The sequence below is a fragment of the Podospora pseudocomata genome (genome assembly GCF_035222375.1).
Source record: "Podospora pseudocomata strain CBS 415.72m chromosome 1 map unlocalized CBS415.72m_1.2, whole genome shotgun sequence".
NCBI classification, from domain to species: Eukaryota; Fungi; Ascomycota; class Sordariomycetes; order Sordariales; family Podosporaceae; genus Podospora; species Podospora pseudocomata.
In genome coordinates, this window is record NW_026946364.1 from 595154 (window position 1) to 612528 (window position 17375).

A 17375-nucleotide genomic window follows, 5' to 3' on the forward strand; every position below is an offset into this window, starting at 1 on the left:
CATGACTGCTGCTTAGGATGTCTATACAAGGGCCCCAAAACCTTGATGGACTTTCAAGATATATATATTGTACATTTAATTGTTATTTTCTCTCTTTACATTGCCTATTTACCATTCAGAAACCTCCCCTCTCGCTGGCTTCTCGACGCGCACGACTTTATCGCAATTGAGAAGGCAGAGGGGGTCGAATGCCGTCTTGATCTGTGGGAGTTGTCAGCATTTGATCTTGTTTTCAAATGGTAAAAAGGATGAAAAATTACCTTTCTCATAGCATCAACCGTGCTCTCTCCCAGCTCATGAGGGAGGTAATCCCTCTTGACAAGCCCAACACCATGCTCGCCCTGTTGATTCAACCGCATTAGTTTTTTCCATCCCTCCAGAGTTCAACACAGAAAGCTATAAAAAAAATAAAAAAAACTCACAGTCACAGTCCCCTCCATCTCCACAGCCCTCTTCACCATCCGATGAACACACTCCTCGGCCAACTTCCTCTCCGCATCCGAGTACAACAAGATAATATGAAAGTTCCCATCCCCGACATGTCCCACAATCGAGCTCTTCAACCCCGACCGTCCCAGATCCTGCTTCGTCTGGTCGATAATGTCCGGCAGCCTGCTCATCGGGACAGCCACGTCCCCCGTCCACACCCGGTCCCCGGGCTTCTTCACCGCCATGGTGCTCCAGAGCGCCTCCTTCCTCGCGCTCCAGAGCTCGACCCGTTCCTGCTCGTCCTTGGCAAAGTCAAACGACTTGCCGCCGCTGCCCTTGGTGATCTTTTGGACGATGGCCACCTGCTCTTTTACCCCCGAGGGGGTACCCGTGAATTTGAAGAAAATAGTGGGCGCCTCCTTCCAGCTTCTGGACGTAGCGCCAGCTTGGTTGATGAACCTCATCTGGTCGTCATCTAGAATCTCTACCGCAGCAACGGGGACACCCTCCCCTACCACCTTGGCGACACAGTTGGCCGCTTCTCTGATGGACCCAAACGATGCCACAGCGACGGATTCACTAGCAGGTTTAACCGTAACCTTGAGCGTCGCCTCCGTCACCAAACCCAGTGTGCCCTCACTACCGATAAACAGCCTCGTCAAATCATACCCCGCCGAGCTCTTTCTTGGTCTCTGTCTCGTCTTGATGACTGTCCCGTCGGCCATGACAACCGTAAGACTCAAAACCCACTCCCTCATCGTCCCGTACCTGTACGCGTTTGTGCCCGAGCATCCAGTCCCAATCATCCCCCCAATCTGCGCCCCCGGCCCTGGATCAGGCGGGAAAAACAAATTTTGCTCCGCGAGCATCTCGTTCAGATCCTCCCACCCTACACCAGGCTGGACAACCACGTCCAAGTCATCCTTGTGCAACGAGAGCACCTTGTTCATCCTTGAGAAATCAATGCATATCCCTGATCTAGTCGGGGTATAATGCCCCTCCAGACTCGTCCCCCCAGAGTATCCCACCACGGGAATCCGTCTGTAATGGCACACCTTCATCAACTCGGACACCTCCTCGGTTGTGGCGGGGTAAACGACGCAAAAGGGCTTCTGGTCGTCGGCAGCGCGGTGGGTGGACCACTCCGAGGTGGCGTGCTGGGAGATGACGTCGTCGGCGGTCGAGACGTTTTCCTTGCCGACGATGGCGACAAAGTCGGACCAGGCGGCCTCGAGGTGGGCGGGGTTGAGGTTGTGCTTGGGGGGTTTGGTAGCTGCCAGGGGGAGGGTGGAGGCCGGGTCGGCTTCTTTGGGGTATTTGAGGCCGCACCAGTAGGAGATTGCGCCGACGGTGAAGAGGACTGTGGGTAGGAAGGGAGGGTAAGTTATGATGGTAGGGATATAGGGAGTAAAAGGGGGCAAGTACCAAAGGTCATGCCCATCATCCTGCCCAGGCTGTTTTGGGGGCGCATGTGGGAGAGGCGTTTGAGATCATCTCTTTCGCGCTGGATGCGCTTGGTGATGGACTGTGTGAGTTGGCCCTTGAAGGAGGGGCCGCTGGAGGGTTTCTTGGTGGTGGTTGAGGAGGAAGTAGAGGAGGGAGGGGGGCTGAAGCGCTGTGTTGACTCGAGGCGGCGGAATTGTAACGGTGTGCTGGTGGTTCTGCTGGGGCGCATAGAGGGGAAGGAGGATGGCCGGGCTCCGGGAGCTGTCGCCAGCTTGGGCATCTTGCCCGCAAGCCGCGACATAGTTTCTGAGTATCTGAACAATCAATTGGGGTTGCGCAGGGTCGAGATTTGAGTGTAGGGGGCGTATATCGTCGGCCGTTGGAGGAGTGGTATATCGTGGGGTTGTGGTCGTGGGACGAGATGCCAAGGCTGGAGCTTCGAAGGTTGCTTAGAAAAAAAGGTGGTTCCCCTGCCCGTGAGCTTCGTGTCTCCACTCTGCCGATTGGACTGGCTTGGCCACGGTTCCGTGCAACGACATAACGGGCGCCAGCTCCGGGCGTCGGGTTGTAGCGTTGACCACGAGTAAGAGGGAACTACATTGTTTGACACAGATCAAATGGATGGATGTGAGGATTCTACAGAGAAAGCTGGGAATATCTATAATAGAGAAGAGTTCTTCGGTTGAACCTCACAACCCTAACCCGCTGCCCGATTAGGAAGTTTCCAACAACAAGGCAACTGGAAAGAACGACCCGTTGGCGGAGGCAAGCTGGGGTTTTGATGAAAGTTCGGAGGCCGCGGCAAAGCATATCAATTCTTTTCTTCCAATAGAGTTCCTATATAAACTCGCCGAATCATGTTTATGACTTGCCCTGCATGCTTCGCCCCCTCCCCAACCAGCCTCGAGCTCGCCAAAGCAGAGATCTCCCCAGGAGTCTAGCTTCCCAAGAACTGGTAGCACAACGACTGAACTTGGCGAATGAGTCTCTCAATAGGTACGCCGTTATGATTGGAGCTAGTCGTACCCTGTAGATTTTCTATGCCTATTGCGGTCAGGGCTTTGCGGCTGAGGTTGGGACGGATCATGTTATTGGTGATGAATTGGGTATTGACCTTGGTTCACTTTCAGCGCCAGTAATCTCCGTCCCACAGTGTCCCTTTGTGCCATATGGTTGCTGCGCGATGATCTTTGCCAACGTTGGGTATTGGAAGTTGAGCTAACCAGGCACTTTCTGCCTTGCGAGCTTCGAAAAGCGACTACTTGGCTGTCTCCAAGTCGATCCTCCAGGATCCTAAGCGCCAGCCTGTTGTCTTTGTTTCGCTACTCAGACAACAACATTCGGCACCAAGCCTCCTGCGATCCAGTAACTGACCATCCATTAGTCACGGAAATCGACAGGGCCGTCGTCTCAGCTGAGTATATATATCACTCCATTCTCACCTCCCATTTCCAACAAAAGTACACTTCACCATCTGCTATACCGTTGAGCTTGCCTGACCCGGATCTATCCAAATCTCCTGAATTCTATCTAGACCACTGCATACTGTAAGTCTTTCCCACCAACCTCTAGCTGAAGGTCCAATCACTCACCCCTGCTGCCATACATCTCAGTCACCACAGACCAAGATGGACAAGGAAAACGATGCGCCACAGGGCTACCAAAACGGCGATCTCGGGAGCGATAACCCTCAACTTGACGTGGACTTCCCGATCACGGAAACCGTTACCGAAGGGTTGTACCAAGAATGGGTCGCGGGAAGGGGCGAGACGGACTCTACCTCTTCTCAGTAGACAATACCTACCCGCTGGGAATTACTTCTCGGTTCCGTGTGACAGTGGGTGATAAACATAGCAGCTGACCAAGATAGAAAACTTTCATCAAAACTAGCTAGTATAATACGGAATCAACAATCGGTGTATGAGTGACTGACAGTGTCCATGTACTACTACTACTCCCCCTTCCCCCTCGCCAACCCAACAACATCAACCCACTCCTTTGGCCTTCTCCTCCCCTCCACCTCCAAAAACCCCTCCATATCCCTCGCAAAACCCAGCAACTGCTCCTCCGCCCCCCACTCCCCCATCCCCATCACCCCCACAGGCAAAACCCCCTCCCCTTGCTCAGCCTCGACATAACCCCCCGGACAAGTGACAGCCGGACAACCACTCGTGTTAGCCACCCAAGCAAACGTCATATTCTTTATACTCAGATTCCCATCCGAGCACCCATACGCCTCATCCCCGTCACAAATCTTCCACCCTGCTATCGGGGTTGTAGGCGTGAGAACAATCATGTCGGGGTGCTGCTCCCACAGCCAGGCCAGGTGCCCCATGATGACGTGCCTGATTTGGCCATAAGCTAAATAGTCCGTTGCTGGGGTGTGCGTCGCCGCTGAAACAAGCATGCGGTTGGCGTGGTTGAGGGGGGCGAGGTAGTTACTGGGATTACGGGCGAAGGCCTCGGTTGCGGCTTCGGTGAGGCAGGTTGCCGCATGGGCTAGCTGCCCTTCCCTCAGATAGGGGAGGGAGATGTCGACTGCGGTGTACCCCTTGACAGTGGTGAGGTATTCAACGCAGGAGCTGAAGACTTTGAGTACGTCCGGGTCCGCGCGGGCGATCCAAGCGCGGCAGATACCCAATGTTTTCTTCGACCCAGGAGAAGGCGGGACGGACAGACACAAAAGGTTCTGGCCTGGGTCGGAGGGGTTAGGTTGGGACATGACACGGTAAGCGATGGTCAAGTCGGCTACCGTTGATGTCATGGGCCCGACAACACACATGGACGTGGCGCGGGAACAGGTGCGGTTAAAGGTTGGTTTGAGGCCGTAGACGCCGCAAAAGGCAGGGGGGATGCGCATGCTGCCTCCGGCGTCGGTGCCGATTGCCACCGGCACCAGTCCCGCACAGAGACCGCTCCCCGCGCCGGAGGAGGAGCCGCCGGGGAAGTAACGGGTGTTGTACCAGTTCGTTGCTGTCCCTGTCACGGGATTACAGCCGGTGGTGTCCATCCCTATCTCGTGCTGGTTCATCTTGCCCACCATGATCGCGCCCTGCTCTTGCATCTTCAACGCGGGCCAGCACGTCTCCGGTTCGGGCCTGTTGAAGTAGGCGACCGTCCTGTCGACCTTCATCCCCATGGTCGAGACATACCCCTTGACTTCAGTGTCGGCCTTGACGCCAAAGGGAACACCGTCCAAAATGCCGAGCTGCTTTCCCTCTTTCCACCGCTCCGTGCTCTCTCTGGCATGTTGAAGCACCTCATCGACATTGGACTCGATGAACGCAGCAGCATATTTGCTCTCCTCGTCACCAACGTCTCTCCTGATAAGAGGGAGGAGCGCCTCGACAACATCAAGGGGAGTAGCCTGACCTGACTTGTAGAGCTCATGGTAATCAGCAATCGAATTGAACCGACCCTTGCAGTCGGCCGACTTGGGGGTGACGAGGTACCCCTCCTCAAGCGGCAGCATAGGGCCCGTTTCCCCAAGGGGGGCAACATCAGGTTTGATGCGCCAGGGGACAGAGCTGTCGAGTCCGGGGGCGTGCTTGGGCTGGCCAAACTTGGCGTTGTTCCAGAGCCATTTCTGGAGAACGGAGGAGTTGGATAACAGAGTGGAGGCAATAACCAAAGGCCAGCCTCTCAGCGGCGGGTTGTGGTCCTCTTCGTGATGATACTCGAGGGCAGCGGCAGGTGCCTCTTTGGCGCCGGGGTAGTTGGCGAATTTGTCTGCCATTTGTGCAGTGATAACTTCAGAAACTTGGGCTGACCCCAATCTGCAAATACCCGTCAGTTTTAAGGCTCGAGAAACAGGTTCATGCAGGTAACCTACCTGCTGGCACTGCTGACTGTTGTTTTCCGTCTTGATAAGAATGGCAAATCAGACAAAGGCAGCCCGTATCTCTTGGGCTGGGGAATCGGGTGAGGTGAGATGCGGATGACAGGGGCCCTTGAACGGCGTCACTTGCTGTCCAGTCAAACGGGTTTTTGCAACAGGTCTGAGATCCGAACCGAGTTGGATGGCTTTGACGTCAATTTGAGAATCCCAGTCGAAAAATAAACAGACCGACAACAGCTGTGATATCAATTCCTATTCTGACTGTTCGTTTTGCTCTCGTCCAAACTCCCTTACCTTACCACCTCACGAACCATGGCTCGTCTGGAACCAGGGGTCCAAGACGCTGACCAAGACACACTGACGGACACCTACGGTGGTATTCGTTCGCCTCTGTCTCAAAGTCTCTCTGGCCCCACTAAAGGCCCGGCAAAGCATGCCCGACTAGCAACATATGGAAAAAGCTTTGCTATATTAATACTATAAAAAGCTTCTAAATATAATAGAACCTAAAAATTACTAGTAAAAAAGGTTTGGTTTTATTTTTTATATTTTTAAGAACTATTTATGATAAATAAAACAATAATAATAGTAATAATAGTAGTAATAGTATTAGTATATATATACCAAATGTAACGGCATACGGCTACAGGGTTAGGGTTAGGACAGGAATACAGGGTCAGGGCTGAGGATGAGGGCTGCGGCCAATGGGAGCAAAGGGAAGCACAGGCCACGTGGGGCAGGCAAGGCAGGGTAAGGATATCTTGCAGAGCAAGCAGGGCCACACACACTTACTTTTCCTTTTCCTCATCTTTCGATTACTTTAGCTACGGAATAATATTGGCCTTGACCTATTTCAGCCTCAGCTTCGTGACAATCGAAAGATCAAAACCACTATAGCCTGGGAAGGTTGAAATATCCCAAGGATACGACAATTTCGACGAATTGATCGACAGACAAGCGCGCGCCACCCTGGTCGCTGCGACAGCCAAGAACGGCTAGACCTGCGCGGTTTACGACAAACCTGCGGCAACCCACTTGCGCGGTCCCAATCCCGGTCGACCTGCAGCATACCGATTGAGCGCATCGCCCGGACGAATCGACGATTCTAGCCATGGCTCACCCCACGAAGGGTCCCTCCGATGAGGACCGCGAGAAATCCCGGAAGTCAGTCCGGTTCTCCCTGGATGCCTTGCACTGGCATCTCCCCAAGACCAAGAAGACCAAGACGGCGGTCAGCAAGAAGACCGCTCGCGTGTCGGAAGTCTTCCTCAGCGGCCCGACCCACGAGGAGTCGGCCACCCTGGGCGCGACCGTGGTCGACGCCGCCGGCAACGAGATCGGGATCCCCGACCGAAGTGTCCTACGAGGTGTTCTGCGACAAGGTGTCCCAGAGATTGACGACCTCCGCTACCACACACATCCCCGAAGAACTCGACCAAGACCAAGTTGAGCGGGTCCGCTCGCTTGCCGATTGGTACGCCACCCCCGCCGGCCCGACAGTGCCCTTTGCACCCCTTTGCGAGACCGACGGCAGACACCCGATCGAGTTCAAGGGCGTCCTCTACGAGCACGAATGGATGGATCTTTGCATCAACCACCCCCACGAGATGTGGCAGGAATTCAAGGTTCGAGCGCTGATCTGCACCGCGTTGTTGGGACAAGTGCGCGACCTCCATCATCACCTCACTTCCCTCGACCGCAACCTCCAGATTGTCCACGATTGGGTCCCCGCTCTCCACCAACAGAAAGCGACGTCCACCGACGAGCGGGTCACTACCATGCGGGACGCTTTGGCCGCCCGTGACGATGCCCTCGAGTCCAAGGAGAGGGAGGTCGAGGACCTGAAGGAGGCTCTCACGGAGAAAGAGATGCAGTGTAGAGACGTGGAGGACAACATGGAGTTGACGGAGGAGCGCCTTGAGAGTGCTCGCAAGGAATTGACGGAAGTCGTGGCCGAGAATCAGGAAGCCCGGGAGGCCTCTGTGTATTTAGCCGGCCAGAATTATAAGTTGAACCAGAAAATTGAAGAGCTGCAGAAACAGCTTGCTCAGGCTCGCAAGCCGCGTTCAGAGTCCAGTCAGTTCTTGCGGTCTTCTCCCCCTCCCAGGACTGAAGATCGCCCCGCCTCTCTCACCTCCAGAGAGACGCGTTTTGACAGCTTCAGCATCAACGAGGATGACGCCGCCGAGAAGGGTAGGAAGAGCACGAAGCTGCCTGACCCTCCTATCTTCACCAACGGTAAGGACTCCCCTCGTTCGAGGTCTGGCGTCGCGCCATGTGTAACAAGGTGGTGGTCAATCGTGATCACTTCGCCAGCGATCGCGCTCTGCTGGCCTACATCGAGGGCCGTATTGGCGGCAAGGCCGCTGACGCCCTGGCTCCCTACCTGCGCGACGGTCACCCCGATCAGATCGTCCATCCCGATAAGTTGATGCAGCACCTGTGGCACGAGTACAATGACCACAACTGCAAGGAGAAGGCTCTCACCGACTTCAACAACCTCAAGCTCGACAAGGCTTCCAAGTTCGCCGCCTTCAAGAATGACTTCGTGCGTCTGGCTGGAGAAATCGGTCGCTCCAAGTCAGAATGGAAGCAAGAGTTCCGCCGCCGTCTGCCGGGCTCATTCCAGAAAGCCTTGGCTGCTCAGTACGTCAACCCCGCGGTCACCTTCGAAGACTTCACGCGACTGGCTGCCGAGATTGCCATGATCGAAGAAACCGTCGACGCGATGGAGAAGAAGAAAGAAGACTCAGGCAACGCCCGCGGTAGTCGGGGCGGTCAGCGCAACAATTTCAACAGCGGTAAGAGCAAGTCGTCCGGTGGGCAGTCCAACCAAGGCCCCAAGCCAGAGCACAAGTTGTCCAGGGAGGAGGTCCGTAAGCGCTACGAGGCCGGCGAGTGCTTCATCTGTGGCGAGACGGGACACAGGAGCAGGCAGTGCCCCAAGGCGAATGAGAAGAAGCCGAGGGGTAGCGACAAGGACCGTGAAGCGCGCATCGCCAATCTGCAGAAGACTTGGGCCAAGGACGACGAAGAGGGCGAGGCCCCGACTCCCCCAAGGGCCCCGAAGGCCGGTAAACCCAAGAAGCCAGCTTCCAACAAGGCGAAGTTGGACGAAAGCGATGACTCCTCCTCCGGGGAGGAAAACTAGACACCCTGGAGAGATGTGACTCCTTCCAGGGACTTGTCGACCATGATGGCAGTGGGTAGAGTAAAGCCTCCGGACTTGCTGGAGGAGAGGCTGGGAGGAAAACCATTCGTAATACCAATTTCCATAGGTAACCATGAGACTTCTTTAACTACTGCTGACGCTCTGGTCGACACGGGAGCAAACGGAGATGTGTTTATTAGCGTAACATTCGCAAAGAAACTCAAGAAGAAAATGGCGCTGAATAGAATCGAAGACTTCGCGCCACGGCCGGTCGGAGGATTCGACGGAGTACCATCACAGATTATCGATGTAGCACTACGGCACGAGTTGTCGGTGCAAGGAAGGACATTCTTGCAACAGCCCATGCTGGTCATCGACGCCAGCACGACATCATCCTGGGAAAGAGGTTCTTCGAACGACACGACATCATGATCGATTGTGTTCGCAGGAGGTTGCTGTTCCCGGAGAACATGCCACCAGAGAAGAAGCGTCGTTCCAAGGATAGGAAGAGGCACAAGAAAGAGAAAGATACGCTGCTGGATGCCGTAGAGGCATGGCTGGAACAGGAGGACCGGCATCGACGCAACGGAGTGTTGATCAGGGAAAGGCTAGCAGAGTTGAGGAAACTGAAGGATCAGCCAGCCAAGACGGTCAAACCATTGCAGATTGGAAGACAACAAGCCGATCGCTCATCGAGGGAAGAGGCGAAGATGGAGCGCGCTCTGGCCGGAGAGGTATGGACACCACCCGGTGGAAGGAAGAAGAAGGTTGTCGCCTTCACGGGTCGGCCGGAAATGTGCGAATCCTGTGACATCGGGGCCATCGAAGAGGTCATCTACGATAAGATGTCTCGAACGGGAAATGGGAGACAGGGTTCGTGACGATGGATGAGTTGGACGCTGTGATTGAGTACAAGAGGATCGAGGAGGACAAGGCTGCGAACGGGATGGAGAAGGATGGAGAGGAGTTGCGGCAGCAGGTGTTGAGGAGCTGCCCAAGTGCTACCACCAGTATCTCGACGTGTTCAGCAAGACCGAGTCCGACGAGCTACCCCCATACCGACATAATATCGACCATAAAATCGAGCTACTCCCCAACGAGAGACCGGAGAACATTGGGTACAGTCCATTGTACAAGATGTCGGCCGAAGAACTGGAAGCCAGCCGCGAATATGTGATAAAGATGCTGCAGAAAGGTTGATCGTACCGAGCGGGGAGCCATGGGCATCCCCATCCTGTTTGTGCGAAAAGCAAACGGGTCCTTGAGGTTCTGTGTGGACTACCGCAAGTTGAACGCAAAGACCATCAAGGACTGTTACCCGCTCCCGTTGATCGACGAAACGATGGCGCGGATTTCCAAGGCGAAGATCTTTTCGAAGGTTGATATACGACAGGCCTTTAACCGTGTGAGGATGGACCCGGAGAGCGAGGCACTGACGGCCTTCCGGACGAGGCAAGGTGCGTTCAAGTACAAGGTGTTACCATTTGGCCTTTGTAACGGCCCGGCCACCTTTCAAAGATTTATCAACCGAACCCTGCAGGACTATCTGGACGATTTCTGCAGCGCGTATATCGATGACATTCTGATTTACTCGGAGAGCGAGACAGAGCACCGCCAGCACGTGGCAAAGGTACTGGAACGGCTGCGATCAGCAGGGCTGCAGGCCGATATTGATAAGTGCGAGTTCCACACGACGAGCACGGAGTTCTTAGGGTTCGTGATTACCACTGAAGGAATCAAGGTTAACCCGAAGAAGATCGAAGCGGTGCGCAACTGGGAGAGACCAACGAACGTCAAGGGAGTACAGTCTTTCTTAGGATTCTGTAACTTCTACCGGCGATTTGTCAGAGAATATGGAAGAATCGCTCGGCCACTTACCCTGCTCACCCGGAAGGATAAGGAGGGACTGGGATCCGACTGCGAGGCAGCGTTTGAAGAGCTGAAACATCGCATGTTGAATACGCCGGTGTTGAAGCACTTCTCCCACCATAAGCCGACAAGGCTGGAGACCGACGCGTCGCAGGGAGTGATGGCTGGAGTATTATCGCAGTACCAGGAAGAGGATCAGGACTGGCACCCGGTGGGATATTGGTCACAGACCCTGCGGGGATCGGAGCACAATTATCATATCCACGATAAAGAACTGATGGCGGTGGTGAAAGCAATCCAGTTCTGGTCGGCAGAACTGCGGGGACTGCAACACAAAGACCCCTTCTTGGCGATCACGGACCACGAGGCCCTGAAGTTCTTCAGCACCAAGAGGGTTCTAAACATCAGACAGGCGGCATGGGCGGAAGAGCTTTCGGGGTATAACTTCCACATCACTTTCCGCCCGGGGAGGGACAATGCGGCTGCGGACGCTTTGTCGCGAAAGTCGGAAGACACTAAGACCCAGAAAGACAAGAGAGACGCCTATCGCACGATGCAGATGTTCGCGCCGGTTAGACCGGACGACCTTAGTCAATGGCAGACTAGCCAGAGGGATGATGAAGCGCTGGGATTGATATCGGTGATAGAGACGGAGGATGTGGAAGTCCCACTGATGATGTTGGCAGCGTTGTATGATGATCGGGAACCGCCGGAGGGCAGCGGGTTCCAGTTGATGGATGAATTGCTGGAGGCAAACAAGAGCAGTGAGGCTCTGGAAGAGTACAGAGAGAAGGCAAGGAACGAGGAGGTCCCCTCAGAGTTCAGCATGCAGGATGACCGATACGTGTTGTGTGGAGGAAGATTGATAGTGCCTGACGAGGCGCTGCTGCGTACCAGGGTGATCGCAGATGTCCACGGCACGCTGCTGACGGCGCATCCGGGCCGACACAAGACTCGCAAGCTGGTGACAGCGAGATATTGGTGGCCGAAGATGCATGGAGATATAGACCGGTATGTGGGCTGTTGTCGTTGCAAGTCCGCCAAGCGGCCCAGAGACAAGACGCCGGGGCTCCTTCACCCGCTCCCGCCTCCCGATAGACCGTGGAGTAGCCTGGTGGTGGACTTCAACCAGCTCCCGAAGGACAAGCACGGATTCGACAGCGCCATGACGATTATCTGCCGACTCTCGAAACAAGCCTGGACGATACCATGCACCACAAAAACAACGGCGAAGGAGGCAGCACGCCTGTACTACGAGGGCCCATACCGGTTGTTGGGGCCCCAGCGGACGTGCTAAGCGACCGAGGCCCGCAATTCCGTTCGACTTCACCAACGAGATGTCCAAGATCTTGGGAGTCAAGTGGGAGCTGGCCACGGCCGGTCACTCCCAAACGGTTGGCCAGGTCGAAAACTACAACCAGCTCATCAACCAGAGACTGCGGATGTTCGTCAGCCACTACCAGGATAACTGGTCGGAGGCGATACCGGCCTTGGACGCGGCGCAGGCGGCGATGCCTCAAGACAGCACGACAATCTCCCCCCACGAGTGTTTATTCGGATTTCCCTTCCCCACGCCATTCGACTGGGAAGCCAGGACCAAGTCGTTCAAGGACATGACGAGACGGGAGAAGCTGACGCGACAGGAGGCACAAGCGAGCGCCAAGAAGATCATGGGATACTGGGAGTACGCTCGGGAGTGTATCCTCAAGGCACAGGAGAGACAAGCGATACAAGCAAACCGGCATAGACGGGAGCCTGACTTCGGGGTCGGAGACAGGGTGATCATCCTGAAACAGACAGAGCTTACGGGCCGCCCCAGCGACAAGCTCTCCGTTCCCAATGACTCAACAGAACTATCGTATCGAGAAGATGGTCGGCCACGCCTACCAGCTGGAGGTCCCCGACTCATGGAAGGGTACCAAGGTGTTTACGGCTGACCGGTTGAGGAAGTACGCCGACAATCCACTCCCAGGACAAGCAGCCGAGAACCCACCGGCGGAGGAGATGCCGGATGGTTCAGAGCAATGGGAGGTCGACAGAATCATCGCAAGTCGGATTCACCAAGGAAGGCTACAATATCAGGTCGACTGGAGAGGTTGGGACCCAGACCCCGAATGGTACTACGCCGACGGGTTCCGAGACTCGCCAATGGCACTGAAGAAGTTCCACGACGAGAATCCAGAGCAGGCGGGACCGCCTATACGATTGCAGCAGTGGTTGGAAGCAGCGGCCTCAGACGACTTTGCGCCAGAGCATCCCGACGACAACTTGGCAGGGAATGCCGGGCCCGGTTTGAGGCGCTCGACACGAAAGAAGAAGTGAGCGACGCAGAGATATGTTCGATGCGACAGAAGTTATGCGGGTGACGACAGGAGTGATGCAGCGAACATATGGATGGGAAGGGGACGAAACGGCCCCACCGTCGTTCGACTCCCATGTCGGGCACCAAATTTGAGCTGGTTGGCGACCGCTCCGCCCCCGCGCGCATGGAGCTTTCGGCACTACCAAGCAACCAATTACCCATTTTTTGCGATTTGAAGCTCGGGGCGAGCTTCTCTCCACCCGGGGGTTGTAACGGCATACGGCTACAGGGTTAGGGTTAGGACAGGAATACAGGGTCAGGGCTGAGGATGAGGGCTGCGGCCAATGGGAGCAAAGGGAAGCACAGGCCACGTGGGGCAGGCAAGGCAGGGTAAGGATATCTTGCAGAGCAAGCAGGGCCACACACACTTACTTTTCCTTTTCCTCATCTTTCGATTACTTTAGCTACGGAATAATATTGGCCTTGACCTATTTCAGCCTCAGCTTCGTGACACCAAATATAAGGTTAGACTTATAGCAATATATATAAAGTTAAAGTTATAGTCATACATATATAAGTTATAGTATTATCCATGCTGTATATATTACATTACTCCTTTATTTTATTTTTATTTGAAATTAAAAATATATATAAAAGCCTCAATTTACTACATTTTATTTATAATTTTATACTTATTCGCTTTCAAAGCTATAGTACGAGGCTTTTAGCCGGATTAATGATACCAAGGCCGCTTTTTGTAGAGCAAAAGAGGTTCTGAGACAGAGGCGAACAAATACCACCGTAGACACCACCTGTCACCGCTCCCGTTAAAAAGAGGGGTACCCACATCGACCATGAACCTCGGCATCTTTTTCCTTGTTCTATCTCAAACAATGCCTCCTGATCAAGACACCAAGCAGCACAAGCAAACAAGCACAGCATGCTGTAGTGTCAAGTTAACATTCCGACAGTGATATCCATAGGTAGAATCATCATCGTGTGGCGTCGTGGTGTAGCAACGTTGTAGACCAATCACATTAAATCCATCCCTTTCAACAGCCAACAGAGCCCTACCGCAAGCTTAAATCCCATTTTGTGCAACCATAGCATATCCGTTTCGTGTCACCATATTAAAATCACCACATCAAAAATGAACATCCCAAAAATTGTTAAATAACCCCGAGGCCTTTTTCACGCCCAGCCGTCTCTCTGCTTTAAGTTTCCGCCGATTCTAAAGCTCGAAACCACCGAAAGCTAGGTAGGTAAATACCTCTCTTATCTATATCTTATCCCTTCCCTGCCGACCTGCAACTAAGCATCAACAAAATCGATGCCCAGTTCCACAAGTACAGCGCCAGTTGCAAAATCAGAAAAAACGCTGTTAAACCACAGCATATCCCAGACTTGCCGATTCACCCTTTCTTTCCATTCCTGTAAAAGTGAAAAAAAATAAAAAAAGAATTCCCCAGTCATCAAAAGCCAGCCAGCCTGTTATCCAGACCCCCTTTCCTTGAATCCTGAAAGAAAGAAGAAACCACCACCATCATAGATAGTGGTGTGATGAAAAAACAAACCCACCCAACCCCGGATGTTGCGTGTCAAAGCCAAAAAAACGAATGATGCCTTTCCTTTCCCTTGTTTCCCCTTCCCAATTGCCATGCCGAGAATCTTCGCTAATAGCTGCGCAAAAAACAACAACTCGCTGAAGTTTCAGTAAAAGAGAGAGAGAGATATCGCCGCCGCCGCCCAATGCTGTGCCAAACGTGTGTAATAGTGTCGATGTAGCGCACGAACTGTTCCTCCCAAAAGCAAATCCATGCTGTCCATATTTCCGGGGTTGTGTGTGTAAACGACGGTAAGAAAGTGAAAAAGGTCAAAATAAAAAATATGATGTATAAAAAAACCAATAACGCCTTCAGCTTCGAGAGCTGATATTTCCCTGTGCCCCATGCTCCAATTCCTAAACGCCTTGATGGGAAGCCAAATGACGTGATGAAAAAAAAGATGTCCAGGCTGAGAAAGTCGAGAGACAAACTCTGCTGCCGGAATGCTTGCCATTCCTGGCCATGCTGATAGATTCGCCCCCTTGTTGTAGTAGTTTTAGACTGTGCCCGGACTAATTCGTGATAATGCCGAGTAAGTCCTGCTGTCCTAGATATACCCTTACCGGCCACCAAGCCTCAGCAGCTTCGTCCTCAGCCAGAGCACAAACCCGGCCCAGTAGCTCTGCGTCTTCCGCTTGGGACCGCTCCCTCTTCGCGGCCGAGTCTGCTCAAACCGCACAGCGTCGACATTAGGGCCGAAGGCGGGCGGCGTCTCGAGCGGAACGCTGTCGTACTTGCGGCTCATGAAGCGCATCTGCTCCTCGCCGCTCGGCGAGTCGGTGTGGCGCCTGTTGATGGCGCCGCCGACCTGGGGAGCGGAAGAAGAGGTGTAGGCTCCTTCAAGGTCCTGTCGCGAAGAGTTGCTGACGGTCGTGCCCTCGGTCCAAGAAGCGCCCTTTCTACCAAAAACAGCCTGGATGCCGCTGGAGGTGGATGCGGGGGGAGAAATAACATTGCTAAGGCTGTTCCCAGTGTTCTTGCGGTGGATGGACGGACGGGCTGGGGCTCCCTTCTCGATGCGACTCGCTTCCTTGGTGTCCCTACGCTCCCTCTTCTTGATCATCTCGCGGTCGTACTTTTCCTCCTTGATGTTCTCGCGCTCCTCAAACTTGCGGCGAGCGGCTCGGATCTTTTCGGCGCGGTTAGCCGTGTCCAGCTCGGAGCGGCTGCGAAGTCGGGGAAAGTTCGCCATGTCGAGCGAGCTGCGCAAAGGCGACATTTGAGTGGCGCCAGAAGATGAGTTGTTGATTGTTCCGGCTCCGATACTGCCGGTTGGCGAGTCGAGAGTGGTGCCCAAGGACACGCTGACGCTGTTTGTCAACTGCAGATCGGACTGGCTAGTCGTGGAGATGGTGCCATTCGCAAGTCGGGAAATGACAGTCGCACCTGACGCCGACCTGGAAGTGCCACCTGTCGTATTGATGCGGAGAGAGGGCGCTTTGGAAGGTACCTCGGTGTATGACCCGGTGCGCTGGCTCTGGAGCGATGGTCGGCGGGGATTTGAGAGATTTGACTGCGATGATAACGCTGGTGGCGGGGCAGAGGAGTGGCTATGGCTGTGGTTATGGTATTGCGCGGGAGAGTCAAAGTCGTCCTCGTTCTCGGTAATAGTGGGGGAGCAGTTGCGCTCGTTGTGAGTGCTATTGATGGTATTCGCAACGGTATTGTCAAACGAAGCAAGCGAGTTCGCATATGACAAGGGTGGCGTCGACGTCCGCGGGGCCTGCGCAAAAGGATGGATGAAAGCTCCTCCGCGAGGACCGCTGCCAGTAGAAGCTTGCGACGGCGTACGGCCGTGGTGGAATTTGGCTCGAATGCTGCTTCCGCCGCCTGGAACAGACACCACGTTGCTCTCGACACCCAGACCCATTGCTCCTCCTGATAAGCCACCAGGGAACGCCTTCTCATCCCACTCCCCATTCTCCAGCTGCTCAATCGACTGCTCATCCCACCCTCTATCCAGATCCAGCGAGTTCTTTTCCGAATGCGACAGCTTCAGGTTCTTCGCTGTCTTCAATATTGGCTTCACCATCTTTCCCCTCGCCTTCGTCAGCTTTTTATTGAGCACCGCACCACCGCCAACAGTCGTCATTTCTGGCAACATTGTCCTTCTTTCTTTTCTTTTGTACTGCCCAATTTTGCGCAATTCTCCTTTTTTCCCAGTATGCGGGGAAAAGTCGATGATCGGAGTTCCCAAGATGACGTTGCTGCCGCGTCTGAATGTCGTCTTCGATTTTTCGGATCCTCCGGAATTCAACAGCGCTGCGCGCGGTTCAATTTTCAAGCACGACGACAACGACAAAACCAGCAAAAAGGAACAGGGAGAACAAGACGAGACTGCGGGGCTGAATGCATCTAATGGTCGCAGTGCCAAAACTAAGAAAATAGAAACTTCCCCCCTCTTTTTTTCTTTTGCGATCTTTGCCCCGAGGGCTGGGCCTTGCACCTCTCTCTCTCTCTCTCGTCTTCCTCCAAATCCACCGAGCAGCAGCCCCCAGATGACACCAAATAATAATGACTGGAGAGAGGGAAATAATGCCGTGTCAAGCAATCAATCAATCAATCAAGCCACGAAAAAAAGCGTGGACAGGACAGGCACCAAAACAAACAAAGGGGCGGGGGGGCAAGAGGGGAAGTGATTGATTGAATGGTTGCAAAATGTCTAATTCGACGTCGAGCGGCGCGGGTGTGGGATAATTAGACGCGGGCGCGGGCCTCGTTGATCGGGTTCCTGTC

The 17375-nt window shown here is 54.1% G+C and overlaps 3 protein-coding genes across 3 annotated transcripts; all 3 read right to left on the reverse strand.

Annotated features, from left to right (window-relative positions):
• Positions 1-39: 39 nt before the first annotated feature.
• Positions 40-2667, reverse strand: DLD1_1 (D-lactate ferricytochrome c oxidoreductase). Its single transcript, XM_062884563.1, has 4 exons — positions 1855-2667; positions 423-1789; positions 261-341; positions 40-201 (listed from the first exon to the last, which is right to left on the reverse strand). The coding sequence occupies exons 1-4, from the start codon at positions 2174-2176 to the stop codon at positions 109-111; spliced, it is 1863 nt and encodes a 620-aa protein (XP_062747406.1). The 5' UTR covers positions 2177-2667; the 3' UTR covers positions 40-108.
• Positions 2668-3826: 1159 nt separating this feature from the next.
• On the reverse strand, positions 3827-6027 carry QC762_101810 (uncharacterized protein; the record flags this gene model as incomplete). The annotated part of the gene is made up of 2 exons (XM_062884564.1): positions 3827-5651; positions 6008-6027. 2 exons carry the CDS (start codon positions 6025-6027, stop codon positions 3827-3829), a joined length of 1845 nt encoding a protein of 614 aa, XP_062747407.1.
• A 9171-nt stretch (positions 6028-15198) lies between these two features.
• QC762_101820 (uncharacterized protein) lies at positions 15199-16743 on the reverse strand (the record flags this gene model as incomplete). The annotated part of the gene is made up of 1 exon (XM_062884565.1): positions 15199-16743. The coding sequence occupies one exon, from the start codon at positions 16741-16743 to the stop codon at positions 15199-15201; it is 1545 nt and encodes a 514-aa protein (XP_062747408.1).
• Between the last annotated feature and the right edge of the window lie 632 nt (positions 16744-17375).